This window comes from Monodelphis domestica, chromosome 4 (genome assembly GCF_027887165.1).
Source record: "Monodelphis domestica isolate mMonDom1 chromosome 4, mMonDom1.pri, whole genome shotgun sequence".
NCBI classification, from domain to species: domain Eukaryota; kingdom Metazoa; phylum Chordata; class Mammalia; order Didelphimorphia; family Didelphidae; genus Monodelphis; species Monodelphis domestica.
This window is the reverse complement of record NC_077230.1, coordinates 4,774,042-4,788,776: the sequence shown is the minus strand read 5'-3', so window position 1 is coordinate 4,788,776 and position 14,735 is coordinate 4,774,042. Positions and strand designations below refer to the sequence as shown.

At 44.4% G+C, this 14,735-nt stretch overlaps 1 protein-coding gene across 3 annotated transcripts in view; it reads right to left on the bottom strand.

The window, feature by feature from the left end:
• Nucleotides 1-11,118: 11,118 nt before the first annotated feature.
• Nucleotides 11,119-14,735, bottom strand: part of KCNJ6 (potassium inwardly rectifying channel subfamily J member 6) — a 192,604-nt gene continuing 188,987 nt past the window's right edge. For all 3 annotated transcript variants that reach the window (XM_056797073.1, XM_056797072.1, XM_056797071.1), the window contains one exon: nucleotides 11,119-14,567. In XM_056797073.1, the coding sequence (XP_056653051.1) occupies nucleotides 14,245-14,567 (323 nt within the window). In that variant the 3' untranslated portion in view covers nucleotides 11,119-14,244. The remainder of the gene's footprint in view (nucleotides 14,568-14,735) is intronic.

Sequence of the window (14,735 nt, the reverse complement as noted above, 5' to 3'; positions counted from 1 at the left end):
ACAGAAAGGAAGATCAGTAGAATAGACTTGGGGTAAATGACCTCAGCAAGACAGTCTATGTGATAAGCCCAAAGATCCCAGCTTTTGGCACCAAAACCCACTATTTGATAAAAACTGCTGGGAAAATTGGAAGACAGTGTGGGAGAGATTAGGTTTGGATCAACATCTCACACCCTACACCAAGATAAACTCAGAATGGGTGAATGAATTGAATACAAAGAAGGAAACTCTAAGCAAATTAGGGGAACATAGAATAGTATACATGTCAGATCTTTGGGAAAGGAAAGACTTTAAAACCAAGCAAGAGCTAGAAAAAATCACAAAATATAAAATAAATAATTTTGATTACATCAAATTAAAAAGGTTTTGCATAAACAAAACCAATGCATCCAAAATTAGAAGGGAAGCAACCAATTGGGAAACAACCTTCATAACCAAAACCTCGGACTAAGGTCTAATTACTCAAATTTATAAAGCGCTAAACCAGTTGTACAAAAAATCAAGCCATTCTCCAATTGATAAATGGGCAAGGGACATGAATAGGCAATTTTCAGTTAAAGAAATCAAAACTATTAATAAGCACATGAAGTGTTCTAAATCTCTTATAATCAGAGAGATGCAAATCAGAACAACTCTGAGTTATCACCTCACACCTAGAAGATTGGCTAACATGACAGCAAAGGAAAGGAATGCTGGAGGGGATGTGGCAAAGTAGGGACATTAATTCATTGCTGGTGGAGTTGTGAATTGATCCAGCCATTCGGGAGGGCAATTTGGAACTATGCCCAAAGGGCAATAAAAGTCTGCTTGCCCTTTGATCCAGCCATAGCACTGCTGGGTTTGTACCCCAAAGAGATAATAAGGAAAAAGACTTGTAGAAGAATATTCATAGCTGCACTCTTTGTGGTGGCAAAAAATTGGAAAATGAGGGGATGCCCTTCAATTGGGGAATGGCTGAACAAATTGTGGTATATGTTGGTGATGGAATACTATTGTGCTCAAAGGAATAATAAAGGGGAGGAATTCCATGGGGACTTGTGAATTTCAAAACTACCCCACCCTGTTCAGACCATTCTTTGGAGGATGGGATTTAGCTATTTCCTGATCAATGACAATGGAGATACTTGGAGTAATGGAGTCAGGTCTTGGGAACTGCAGTCTCCACCCTACTCAGGTAGAGATTAGGAAGAGCTGCAGCAAAAAGCTCAAGATTTAATTATTTGAGATGATGGCCCTCAGACATGTGCAAAAAAGGACAGACCTCTGGGCAGTCCTAGGTCAACCTAGAGCCACCATTGGCACTTATGAGGCACAGGAAGTGAGGTAGGGAACAGCCTCTGGAATTTGCTCACTTCCTGTGGACAGGGCGAGATGCCAGTTCATGCCAGGAGCTGGAGGAGGGAGGAGGCCCACAGACAGCTTCCCTTCAAATCACTCACGTGAGTCAAGGACTGAGTTCCTTCTCTACCCTAATCTCCCTCTGGCTTGGCCAGCAGTTGAGTTAACCCCTTTCCCTTTTCTCCTCTCTCCTTCTCTCCCTCTCCCCTTTTCTTACTCCCATTGTGATTAAACCACCATAAACTCCGTTCTGACTTGAGTGTTTCATTTAGGGAATTACATAGCTGAATTCCCTGGTGACTATAAATTAATATTTTAACAACCTTTAAAGGTGGTTTTCACCATAACAGACTGGAACAACCTCCAGGAAGTGATGCAGAGTGAGAGGAGCAGAACCAGGAGAACATTGTACACAGAGACGGATATACTGTAGTACAATCGAAGGTAATGGACTTCTCCATTAGTGGCGGTGTAATGTCCCTGAACAACTTGGAGGAATCTACGAGAAAGAACACTATCCACACCCAGAGGAAACATGGTGGGAGTAGAAACACCAAAAGAAAATAACTGCTTGACCACATGGGTCGAGGGGATATGGCTGGGGATGGAGACTCTAAATGAACATCCTAATGCAAACATCAACAACTTGGAAATAAGTTTTGATCAAGGACACATGTAAAACCCAGGGGAATTGCGCATTGGCTATGGCAAGGTGGGTGGTGGGGAGGGAAGGAAATAATATGATTATTGTAACCAAGGCATAATGTTCTAAATTGACTAAATAAATTAATTTAAAAAAATAAAACCAAAAACCAAAAGGAAAAAACCAATATGTCCTCTAATCAGGACCCAGTAATTTCTTATCTTTAGATAATTTAGAATAATTTTAACATGAAGGCTTTATGTTACTATTCTATGTCCCCAAAACTACTTTTATTCCCACTATTTATTCTTCCCAACTACGTTTATTTAGTGATAACATCCTTTTCTGATCTCTCAGAGCATTATTTTCTATATACCGACTTGACATTTAATAAATCAATATGCTTTGAAAGTAGATGTTCAAGTGCACTATATTTTTCCTACTATCTTGTGTCATCTTTTTATTTTCTTGAATTGCCTTTCAACTCTTGTGAGAATAACTATTTTATAACCCCACCCAGAATATATTCTCTTTAAGGGCATTATACCTTAGCTGCTCTTGATTGAGCTGTCATGTACTATGGAAAGAATGGAGAAGAGAGGAAGGAAAGGAGATACCTGGGAATGTTAATGTAACAAACAAATTAATTTGTTAATTTAAAAAAAAAAGAAAGAGCCATACCTTGTTTTAGGTTACATTTTATTGTTCCTATTATTTAAAAACCCTGACTGTCCATCTACCAATCAGTACTATATTGGTTCCAAGGTACTCGAGTGGTATGGCTAGGTAAGTGATTTACTCAGAACTATGTCCCCAGGAAGTGTCTGAGACCAAAGTTGAACCCAGGATCTCCTGTCTCTGGGCTTGACGCTCAATCCACTGATTGAGCCGTCTACCTGACCCCAAATTGCTCATTAATTTAAATCTAAATTCTACCTTTCCTGTTTGCTGACTGTTCGACGTTGGATGAGCTATTTTACCTCTCTGAGTCTCAGTTTTTTCATCTGTAAAATGAGGGGGTCAGACTAAAGGCTTCTAAAGTCCCTTCCAGCTCTAATTAGATGATCTTCTGATCCTTACATGTCTTCTAGTGTCTAGCATTGAACTAGGCATGTAATGTAGAAGAAACTTCCTAATTATTTGTTAGATAAATGAATCTAAATGGGTGTCATCTGCTTAATTGCATGCTACCCAGTGGGGTAGATACAGTCAGCTCATATGTAACCAATACTTTGAGTCTGTTGGCCTGTTCATTTCAACTGCTTTTGACAATGTTTCCAGCAATTAGAAATAGTTTTTAGGGACTTTAATCATTCCTCAGCATTATAGAGAATAATATAATAAATATCATAATAATATAGAAAATAATGTAATGAGTGCCTACAGAAGTTGAGTAGATAGCAACACAGCAATTCCTAGTGGATTCCTTAACCAGATACTAAATTTGTGCTAATTTTTAAAAAAGTCTTTATTCTTATGTTTTCTCTGTATCTCTGGCCCATTAATTCTAATTTTGCCCTCCATTTCCATTGAGAAGAAATCAGATCCATCTCCCCTATGACAGCCCTTCAAATCCTCAAATATGGTTCTTTCCCTCCTGGATCTTCTCTTCTCCAAGATAACCATGGCCAGTTCTGCTTGTGGCATGGGTTCAAGATCCTGCACCAGCCTGGTTACCCTCCTCTGGACAGTATTCGAATTCTCAATGTTCTTCTTAAAATGTGGCACCCAAATCTAAGTACAATTCAAGAACTGATGTGACGAGAGCAGAATTCAGGGGAACCTCCCTATTCCTGCACTTCTCTTTCAGTTTAGCTTTTTGACTGACCCACATCTCAAGTTTAGCTTTTTGACAGCCACATCACACTGTTGATCCATCTTAAGCTTGGAGCCCACTAATACCCTCAGATATGTTTCGGAGCTGTGGTCTAGTCATCTCTCTTCCACTTTTGTACTGGTAAGGTTGATTGTGTGTGTGTGTGTGTGTGTGTGCACCCAAGTGCAAGAGTTCACATTCAACCCTGTTGAATTTCCTCATTAGATTTAGAACAACGCTCCACTTTAGCTTTGGTGACCTTCACTAGTTCTTGTTTGGACAGACACTTTTCCCCTCTCTGGAAGATGATTTCTTCCTGATCCCAATTTATTTATAAGGTGACCGTTTACATATGTAACTTAATCTGGATATATTTGAATTTGAATCGGGGCTTGGACTAAATATCATTTCCACCATGTTGCTACCCAATTTTCTCCAAAAATTTTTTCCACACTAAAAGTGAGGCTTGACCACAGGAATTAAGGACCTTTGGGTGTATCAAAGACGAAGTTATTAAATTCATTTGCCTCTGCCTGTTGCGACCCTAACCTGTTCCACTGACCCACATCTCTATTTTTTAACCAGCACCAGATCATTTTGAGAATGACTGATTTGTAGGGTTGTTTGAGATACAGGGCGGCTGCGCCCTCTTCCTTTCCCCCTTTCTTCGGTATTCTCTTGAGGTTCTTTTGGCCTTTAGGCTTCCAGATGAATTTTGTTATTCTTTTTTTCTAGGTCTGTGAAGTAGTCCTTTGATAATATGATGGATCTAGTCGTGAAAAAGGAATGAAGTCTTGAGATAGCATTGTCATTTTCATCATATCTACTCTCCAACAATGAACATTTCTCTAAATATTTAGAGCTTCCTTTACTTCAGTAAATAGTATTTTGTAGCTGTTTTTCTAGTCATGTGAATATTGTTAGATAGACTTCTAAATGCTTTAGATTTTTGTTTCATTTGATCTCTTGGGTTTTAGTGATACTGTGAAAAATGCTGCTATTTGTATGCATTTATTTTGTAACACTGTGCTTTTGTTGACAGTATTATTGTCTCGTTTTAAAAATAATTACAGCTTATTTGAATATTTATTTTAAAAATGTCAATAGTGGCCTCCCCTGATCTTTCCAGGTTTTTCTGAAACCGCCCCCTCGCGACTTTTTCAGAAACTCGAGTTTTCACTCATGATTCTACAGCACAGTTGTTCAGCCCTTCCCCTCATATCTCATTCTTTGCCATCACAACAGCTGCTGCAAACGTTTTTGGTGCATGCAGGGACTTTGCTTTTCTTTCACTCCTTTGGGATCCAGACCGCTATGCACAGTGGTGTGGCTGGACCCAAGTTGCGTGCACCATTGTATCACTTTGGACACAGTTTCCGAGTGTTCTTGCACATGGTTGGGCCAGCTCACTGTTCCACCAAGAGTGCATGAGTACTCTTCTCCCGTTCATTTGCCTTCTCTGTCGCATTAGCCAATCCCACAGAGGTAAAGTGAATCCCTGGTACTGCTTCGATTTGCCTGTCTCGAATCGGCCGCGATTTCCCCCAATGCTCATCAAGAGCCGATTTCTTCCTCCAGAGACGGCCTGCTCCATAACTTGGCTCTTCAGCGTTCGGGGGGACGCCATTAAAGACTTTGGCTTCATCCTCTACAGATCGGAGACATGGAATAAAGCCTTCATGCAGAGGCGGCTGCCGAAGCCTCCCGCTTGCCTTCTCAGTCAGTTAGGCTGAAGGGATTGGCCGTCATTTCCATGCATTTCCAAAGGTCTCTCTAAGCCCACCCTCACATCACAGGCAAAAGCGGCCACTCCGGCGTCTTCTTGTGCTCGTGGCCGTTTTAGGTGGACGCCGCCGGCACGTCTCGCCCCCTCGAGCAGAGGCGGTGACCGCGGACATCCTCGCTTCCCCCAGCATCTTCCTGGACATCTCGGTGTTCCTCCAGTTACAGCTGCTGCCGACTCTCGCTCTGACACGCATAACGTTTACCACGTTAATCTGCGATGCAGCGACTCCGCTGGAGCTATTTTTCACAGGAACCTGTAATGCGCTTCCTTCTGCCTCCGCGGACCTCCTCAGATAGTGCCTGTTGTTGATCGCCACTTTATATTCATGTACGTAAGCGGAGGGTTATCTCTGAGCGCTGGGAAAGCAGCCCGCGCTTCCGCTTAGAAAGTCCGCCTGGCTACAGTGGATGCCTCTTGTTCTTTGCTGCGGAGGCTTCTTGGTATTTGTAGTTCTCTCTCCATGGTCAGCCCCGTCGATGGCTCGCTCTCTGGTCTCGTCTAGAGAGCTCTGGGGGGAGGTGAGCAACGAGAGGCAGTCGCGGAGTTGCGAGAAACTGGCTGAAGTTGGGGTGGGGGTACAAGCAGAGCCCTGACTTCCGGGGCTGGGAGCATAGTTGGGGGAGGTGTTAGTGCAGAGAGAGAAGAGTCAGCTGAAGCAGGAAAGTGGTGGTGGCGGTGGAGGGGGGCGCAGTGAGCAAAGTGCTCATGTACCAGACTTAGGGATATATTTCTAATACATTCATTCATTCATTCATTCATTCATTCATTCCTGGAATTTATTTAAATTTACTTCAAATTGTTTGATTATCAATGTACTGTAAGGATATTCTGGCTAAGCCTTGTGAGGGTAGCCATTGGGTCATCCACCCCTGGTGAACCAGGGCTTTGCTCACCCAGCATGTGAAGACTGCTTCAGCTGAACAGACAGAAGAAACCAATAAGAAGGTTCAACGGCTGAGAGGGTGACACAGCAAAGCACTGTGGAGTGCTTAGGGCATGTTGGAGCACAAAAGACAACAGGGCCATCCAATGCAGCTGAGGAAGTCTCCAGGTGTAACAACTTTTCGTGCCACTGGACCCAGGCTTCCAACGCTGAGAGAGTGGGACTGTCTCTGTGCACCGACTTTTCCACTTAAATCTCCTTCACGCACAAGTGTCTTTGTGCACAAAAACACACAAAGACAATCATCATCCTCGGTTACCAAGAGACTACTACTACTACTATAAGCATATTAGTTCTTGGTTTCCTTTTTCTATTTTGATTCTCTATATAGATTCTAACAGGGAAAGATAGATGATGCAGTGGATAGAGTGCCAAGACTAGAATGAGGAAGAACTGAATTCAAATCCAGCTTTGGACATTTACCAGCTGTGTGACCCTGTTGAAAAAATGTTTTCCTTTATAGTATTGTCACTATATAAAACATTTATGACCATGCTCCACATCAGTTCAACTAAGTCTTCCTAGGTTTCAGAAACTGTTTGGTCTCTTCCTTATTTCTTATAGAGTTTTTATAGAGTAACTTCAATCTCCGTTTCTTTGCCACTGCAAAAAGAGCTGCTATAAATATGTTTGTACATCCTTGGTTAGAGTTTATTTTGCTTGGTAGCAATCCCTCCCTTTCTTGTCCCCTTTCTCTTCTGTTTATCTGTGGAGGAAACATATTTTTGTGCCCAAAAGTATGTGTATGTATTTTTCCCTCCTTTTTATCAGTTCAGATTGAAGTGAGATTAAAATATCAACCATTCTCCCCACTCTTTCCTACAAATCATATAGATTTGTACTTGTACGTGCTGATTATATGAGATCATTTCCCCCATTCTCTCTCTTCCTTTTTCTCTCCTAAGCATATTTTTTCCTTTCCTTTCCATTTTTCTTTGAAGATCTTCAAAACCTAACAAAACTATTCTGGCCTCAGATACTTCCTAGCTGGGTGACCCTGGGCAAGTCACTTGACCCCCATTGCCCAGCCCTTGCCACTCTTCTGCCTTAGAACCAATACCTAGTATTGATTCTAAGATGGAAGATAAAGATTAAAAAAAAAAAAAAGCCTTAACAAAACTACTCCCAGACCCTTAGTCTAATTAGTCTTCCTCTATGACCCTGATTGTATTAGAAGATACATGTATCATAGCTTCATATTAGAATGTCAATAACTTATTCTTTTTTAGCTGCATTTGGTTGTTCATTCATATTTACCTTTTTATGTTTCTCTTGACACTTGAATTTATATTTCAAAAATCTTAATGCTGTGCTGGTCTTTTTATCAAGAATCTTTGGAAGTTCTCAATTTCATTAAAATTCCTACCACCCTCCCCCCCCCACAGGTTTTTGCTCAGTTTCTCTGTGTAAGTTATTCTTGATTATTGTACGGTTATAAGAAATTTGTCTTTTGGAACACCTCATTCCAGATCTGGAGGTTGCTAAATCTTGTGTGACTCCCTTTTTTGGGGGAAGTTTTTGGAGATTTTTTTCCTAAGATTTTTAATTTCTAGTTTTTCACTACAATGCTTCTGGAAGTTTTCATTTTGGATTCTTTCCATTTTTACTTCTCCCTCTTGTTCTAAGAGATCTAAATAATTCTCTTTTAAGATTTCTTGAAATGTGATTATCTATATTCTTTTTAAATTATGGGTTTCAGGAAGTCTAGTGATTCTTGAATGATCTCTCTTTAATGTGTCAACATGGAAATCTAGAGATCCCCAGTTTATTTAGTTTGAGGGTGTAAACCCCAGGTTTTGACCTTGTCACAGGAGAGGTTTCCCCCTGAGGGAAGGTCCCTCTTCACCAGACAATAGACATCCCTTGAGGTGGGAGGCAGATCCCATCCGAAGTCAAGTAGCTCTTTTGTCTCCAGAAGCCTCTCCCAGTATAGCACACCCTCCTTACCCATTATCGAACTCAGGACCTCCAGCTTGTGAGACTGATGAGACCTACTGTGCCAAAGCTGAAGTGGATGTCTACTTGTCTGGTGAAGAGGGACCTTCTCTCAGGGGGAAACCTCACCTGTGACAAGGTCAAAACCTGGGGTTTACACCCTCAAACTAAATAAACTGGGGATCTCTAGATTTCCACGTTGACAAATATTTTCCAGATTAGTTTTTTTTTTTTTTAATTTTAAACCCTCACCTTCCATCTTGGAGTCAATACTGTGTATTGGCTCTGAGGCAGAAGAGTGGTAAGGGCTAGGCAATGGGGGTCAAGTGACTTGCCCAGGGTCACCCAGCTAGGAAGTGTCTGAGGCCAGATTTGAACCTAGGACCTCCCATCTCTAGGCCTGGTTCTCAATCCACTGAGCTACCCAGCTGCCCCTGCCCATGTTAGTTTTGAAAAAAAAGTGAGATACATTGTATATCTTTCTACTTTTTTTCAATCTTTTGACTTTGTTTTAATAATTTGTCTTATCTTATGGAGCTATTATTTTTTACTTGGTCCATTGTTTTTTTTTTCAGTGAGGTTGTAATTGGGTAAGATTTTGAAACTCTTGTTCAGAATTGTTAAAATTTCCTTTCGAATTCTTTAGCTCTCATTTCTTTTCCAATTTTCTCTTTCACTTATAAAACGTTTCTCTTGAAATTTATGAAATGTTTAGGTCTTAAAATGCTTTCTCCATGTTTTTCCAGAAATTCTAATTGAACTTGTGCCAAAGCTTTGTTTTTCTTTCAGATTCTGCTTGTGGATGTTTTGGCGTTATTCTCTTCTTCTGGGTTTATGTTTTGAGCATTGCTGTCACCATATCTTTGTGTGGTGGGCTTCTTTTTTGTTGTTCATCCATTTTTCTAGCTTCTAGTTTAGTGGAGAGACACTAAACCCTTACCAACCGTCCATGCTACATAGAAGGGGCATAAGGGAGATTCTTTCTGTATATAGTAGTAATTGTTCCAAGAAAAGATTCATCCTTTCTACAAGTTTGAATATAAGAAAATCTAGACCTACCCAAAATTTAATGCCATTTACTTAAATTCGGCATATATGTATATATTCATATAGACGGGTCTGAATGTATGCATGTTCATATATGTGAATGCGATCTACTTAGATATTTACTTGTTTGTATATAATGCTGGTATGTAAAAAGTGCACCGTCCTTGGCAAATGCACTAATATACATTGCTCTGACCCTTAGAGGAAATTCTTGGTTATTCTTAGGCCAAGAGACACTCAAAGGACCTTTCTTTTACTTTTCACTTAAAGGCTAAGAATTTGTGCATGTATTTGGTACCATTTAGCCTCTGGGACAATATCTGGGCATTCCCACTCACAGGAGGCAGAAGTGCCCCCATGTAAGCTAAGGCTGATATTTTACTCCTATATCCATGAAGATCGGTCCAGATTTTTAGGCAGAAGGTGAGAGGGCTGTTGAAATTTTAAATGCACCCGTGAATATGGCTATGATTTACGCCCTTTGATCCCTGGAAGAGCTGTGAATCTCTTTGACTGGGTCAAGCTTGCTTGACTAAATCAAGTCAAATGACGTCCTGGTGTGGGAGGGCGACTTTGTGAGGGAGCAGGAACTGCGGAGCCTTGGAAGTTAATAGGTCAAAGATCCCAGCAGTGGGTACCAGATAACTTAGAGGTCTGAGCGGAAACTGCCGGACCTTGGAAGTTAAGATGTCAAAGGTCCTAGCAGTAGGTAGGTCCCAGATAGAGCTTAGGGACCATAAATGCTGGCAAACATTCCAACAATGGGATGTACCAGATAGGGCCTGGGGGGGCTACGCATGCTGGAGGGGATATATATCCCAGCATCCCCAGTCTATGATTGGAACTCTATGGCGGAGCTCCCCTGGTGTGTGCTGCTGGTGCACATCAGTTTAATAAACAAGGCCCTCCTGCTAATTGCATCGTCTGTTGGTCTTCCTTGGTGGTGGGTGAAAACCCGGACCCTAACATTTGAGGAGCAGAAGAATGTCTGTAGACCGTCAAGTGATGGGGAATTCCAGGATGAGGCCCCTTGCTTGATTCCTTTGTTCATCGATGGAATAAGTGCTGACAAAAGGGCCAAAGGCCTCAGTAGTGCCTCTTCTCTGGCTCCCACTGGCTCCTCGCTCACCTGGTAGCAAAGATCCCCAGACGAGGTTGTACAAGGAAACACGGAGAGTACCAAAAGGGCGACCCCAAAGAGAGGAAGCGGCCTCCAGGGATTCCCTTCCACTGGAGGAGAGGAGTGTGCCAGCTTAGAGTCGAGCAAGGACTTCGGAAGCATCCCTTTGCAGGTCTGCGGAGGTGTGGGTGTGGGAAAATGACCCGAGGCTTTGGGAGGGCTGAGGACGGGCTTTCAGGGCAGACGCCCTTTTCTGGAGGCCAAGAAGGCTGCGCTTTGCCCAGCGACGGAAGAATGGGGAGGGCCTGGCGCAGTTGGCCACCTTCCCCGGAAGGAGCTAAGCTCGGTCACCTCCCCAGAACGGGCGCTCCTTTAAGGAGGGACTGGTGCACTAGCCTGAGGCCGCAGGGGAGGGGAGCGCGGATGCTGACAGCGCAGCGGCACTGGACTGCGAAGGGAGGATTAAAGAAACGAAAGCACAGTGTTCTCCGAGGACAACAGAAAACGTTTTTATTAGTTACAGGAAGCCAATTGAGAAATGAACACATTCCGCTTCGCGCTGTGAGGCGTGTTGCGGCGGCGGCTGGGACAATTGGAGGATTTTCGCGGGCTTCTTGGGAAAGGCGGTCCAAACCCCGCGGCGCGTGCCCGGTTAGGGTCGTCAGCCCTCCATTCCGAGGCAGACGCCCTCCGGCCCCCGAGCCTCGTCTCCTACTTCTCCCTCGACCCCTAGAAAGTAACCGAAATGAATACAAACCAAAATACTGCTTAGTTGGGGCACAAGCGTTGTTTGGACAGTCCCATCCATGCACTTTCTCCTACCGGTAACGGCAGTAGCGATTGTAGCAGGAACAGTCAGGGAAACTAGCGCTCAGTCCTCGCCCCTTGGAGGATTCCGAGCGCTCAGTGCGGAAGTGTCGATAGTGAAGTCGGATGGACACAAAATACATCGGTTCAAGCGCTTAGAACTGTAGAAAAATAGAGGCTGTCTGCTAGGGACACTCTGGTACAAAGTTCCTGTGAAGCTTCCCCTTGAAAGCCCAGAAAGCTCAGGTTACAAAAAACGATTTGGTAAACTTCCCGTCTTCCACTACGTCGAGACCAGAGACACGGAGGGGGGGACACTGGAGACGGTGTCGGCGCCACAGCCCCGAAAGGAGAAGCTCCCCGTGCACGTGCCCTCGGGGGTGGGAGGCTGGCCTTTATTTAGTTGTGCTTAAGGGCGTGTAAAAGTTCAGCAGGACCCTGAGCTGCCCTCTCGAGGGTGATTATCTGAGCAGGAAAAGCTCCCCCCTTACAATGGGCCCCGACTCTACCCCGGCTTCCCCAGCTTTGCCCTCGACGCCAAGGCTGAGGCAGAAATACGGAGCCTTGTGGACACAGACAGCCACTTGCCTCACTAGGAGGCGCTCTTTGTAATGATACCGGCCAGCACGCTCCGCCCCGAAACCGTGCCTCGATTTCTCTGGGAGAAGCCTACGAAGTGCCGGAGCCGGGACATGCGGAATCCTCCCTGCCTGAGAGCAGCCTCACGTAGCTACGGCGTGAGGCAGGAAAAGAGGGAGCCCCTAAACACCCCGGGCCTCGGCGCTCCCGACCACGGGACAGCCAGCAGCAAGCCAGCTCTGTCTCCCTGCAGCCAAGGGCAAGAAACAAGTTATCCTGGAGCAGGCCTGCCCGAGCAGGTGAAGGCAGAGCCCAGGCTGCCTCCGGGGGGGGGGGGGGGGGGGGGGAGGGGGCGCACCTGGCTTCTCTGTGCTGTCTGCTACACTACGCAAAGCCTCCGTCCTCCACCCCAGTGGAGAAAAGGAACGTGCAGCCCCACTGGGGAGGGAGGGGACCGGAAACAGAAACCGGCTTGATCTCTTCTGACCCAGATGCTGCAAGAGCTCCCACGGGGCAGCTGTGCAAGCTGAAAATAAACGCATCCACGGAATGAATACATGTGATGGCGACTGTGCTCAGGGACAGACGGGGAGCTGGTAGATGGGAAATGAAGGTGAAAGATCTGTCACAGTGCAAAATCTCCACGTGCCCACTCGATTTCTCCTGAGGTTTTCTGTGTGCGTGTGTGTGTGTGTGTGTGCGTGTGTGTGTCTGGATTTGTCACTTTATAGTTCAAATATTCTGTACAAAAAATACTTTTAAAAAAGCGAATCCTTCTTTTCCGACGAGGCAGCTAAGATATATACATGCATTTTAAAAATTAAGGCTAGAGTTCTTTTGTTTTCTCTTGATTGAGGGGGACTTTGGGGCCGATTGGTAACCTTCCACCCAGTTCCAGAAATCCTTTCTCAAAGGCGAGGCAGGTCAATAGGTTAATTCTTGATGTGTGAATCTTTTAGGGGGAAAGATTCAGATGCGAATCCTGCGTGGCTGCTAGATTCTGTGTGAACAGCGCTAGAAACACAGCTGGGAGCTGAAGAAGGGGGTGTGAGAGGTAAGGAAGGGCAAAGTCATTTCTTTTAGGAGTCAAAAACCAATAACACGACAAATGGCCTTAATACATTTCATTCATCGAACCCCTTCTTGGAATTCTACAAGTGCCCTCAGCTGGCAGAGCAGCCTTCCGCTTTTCCAGTGGTTAGCATGGAGCCACTTGGCTACACAACGTTTTGAAAAACATGCTTTTCCAAGCTGTTCTGCTTTAAAAGGAAAAGACTGAACTGAAGATGTAGGAGAGATACAGCCCTAAGGAGCTACCCCAGACCGGGTGGGTGGGTGGGTGAAAGCCGGCTTAGGATGGTGACCTTGTCCTAAAAAAACAAGAAGGGTTACTTTGGCCCACATTTCACAAGACAACTAACTCTGGGTGGTTCCTTCACCTCGTGTCCCAACTCCCCTAGACCTATGGCTTTTGGAAAGGATCAGTAAAGAAACATGGAGGTGGGCGTAGTAGCTGCCAGTGTGGTACACTGAGGAGAGGGCCATGCACCAAAGGGCCAGATACAACTAACAGAACGGGAGAACTACCGATAGTAGAACAGAAATGCCTACGGTCCGCTGTTGGGTAGATTTCTGCCATCTAGTTCTTTCTAAAGGCAGGTGGCTAAACCTATCGAGATTGCACAACTATGTACATTATTTAGAAGGTCGTCACTATAGTCAGTACCTGTGTACATACATGCTGGGTTTTATTACTAGTGTGAAGAGAAAATAATTACAGAAGGCGTATGTACAGTGTTGTTTTAAACTGTAGGTCTTTTTCGCAGGACAGCTTTAGAAAGGCAACGCCCACTTTTGGCAAACAGATCACCCTGGAAAATTGGCTGGAATATATACAATTTAGAGCTATTCCAAGAATGTTTAGGCACCAGAGATGGCTTTTCCTGTTCCAGGTATTAAAGATAACCCTTTATTGAAGCATCCTGGTAGCACAGATCTCCTGCACCTCTCCAGCTTGAAATCTGCAAGATTGAAAGTATGGTGGCCTGGGAGGAGGTGGCTCCCAGAGGCCGCCCGCGGATCTGTGACTGCTTCTGAAGCTCCGTATTTGAGCAGGGCAGGTAGATATTTCACAACGTGAAGATGTCCTTTCCTAACATGAAAATGGAGAACAAAAAAGGAGAAATGAACGCAGGTTGTGTGAGGACAAGGGGATGCTCCACCCAGGACGTCAAACTTTGGATTCATTCTCTAGGTTGGTCACGTCGCCATTCCTTTCTGTTTGGTCTTCATGGTTTTTTTCCTCCTCAGTTTCCAGTTCCGCATGATGGTTGAGTTTGCTGGAGACAGACCAACTTAGAGGCAGTTCAGCCCTGTTGGACAGTTCTGCCAGCTCTTTGGCGCTGAGGGATGGTGTGCTGGTCTCGTATGTCTCATGAAAGCTGTTGTAATCCACTTCATAGAAACCGTCCTCGAGTGTCAGAACAGGAGTGAAGCGATAACCCCACAGGATCTCGCTGGTCACATAAGAACTCCGGGCTTGGCATGTCATTCCTGCGAAGAGAAGAGAGGAAGCGTTAATCCTTGAGAATAAGGGCTTTCAGGCAAGAGGGAATTTCCGTGAATGAAATTCTATGTGTTCCCAAGGAAGAAACCGCAGAATAAGGGAAGTCCCCCAAATTTTGGGAAACCGTGGCATCAGCCAAATGGACTACCCTATTT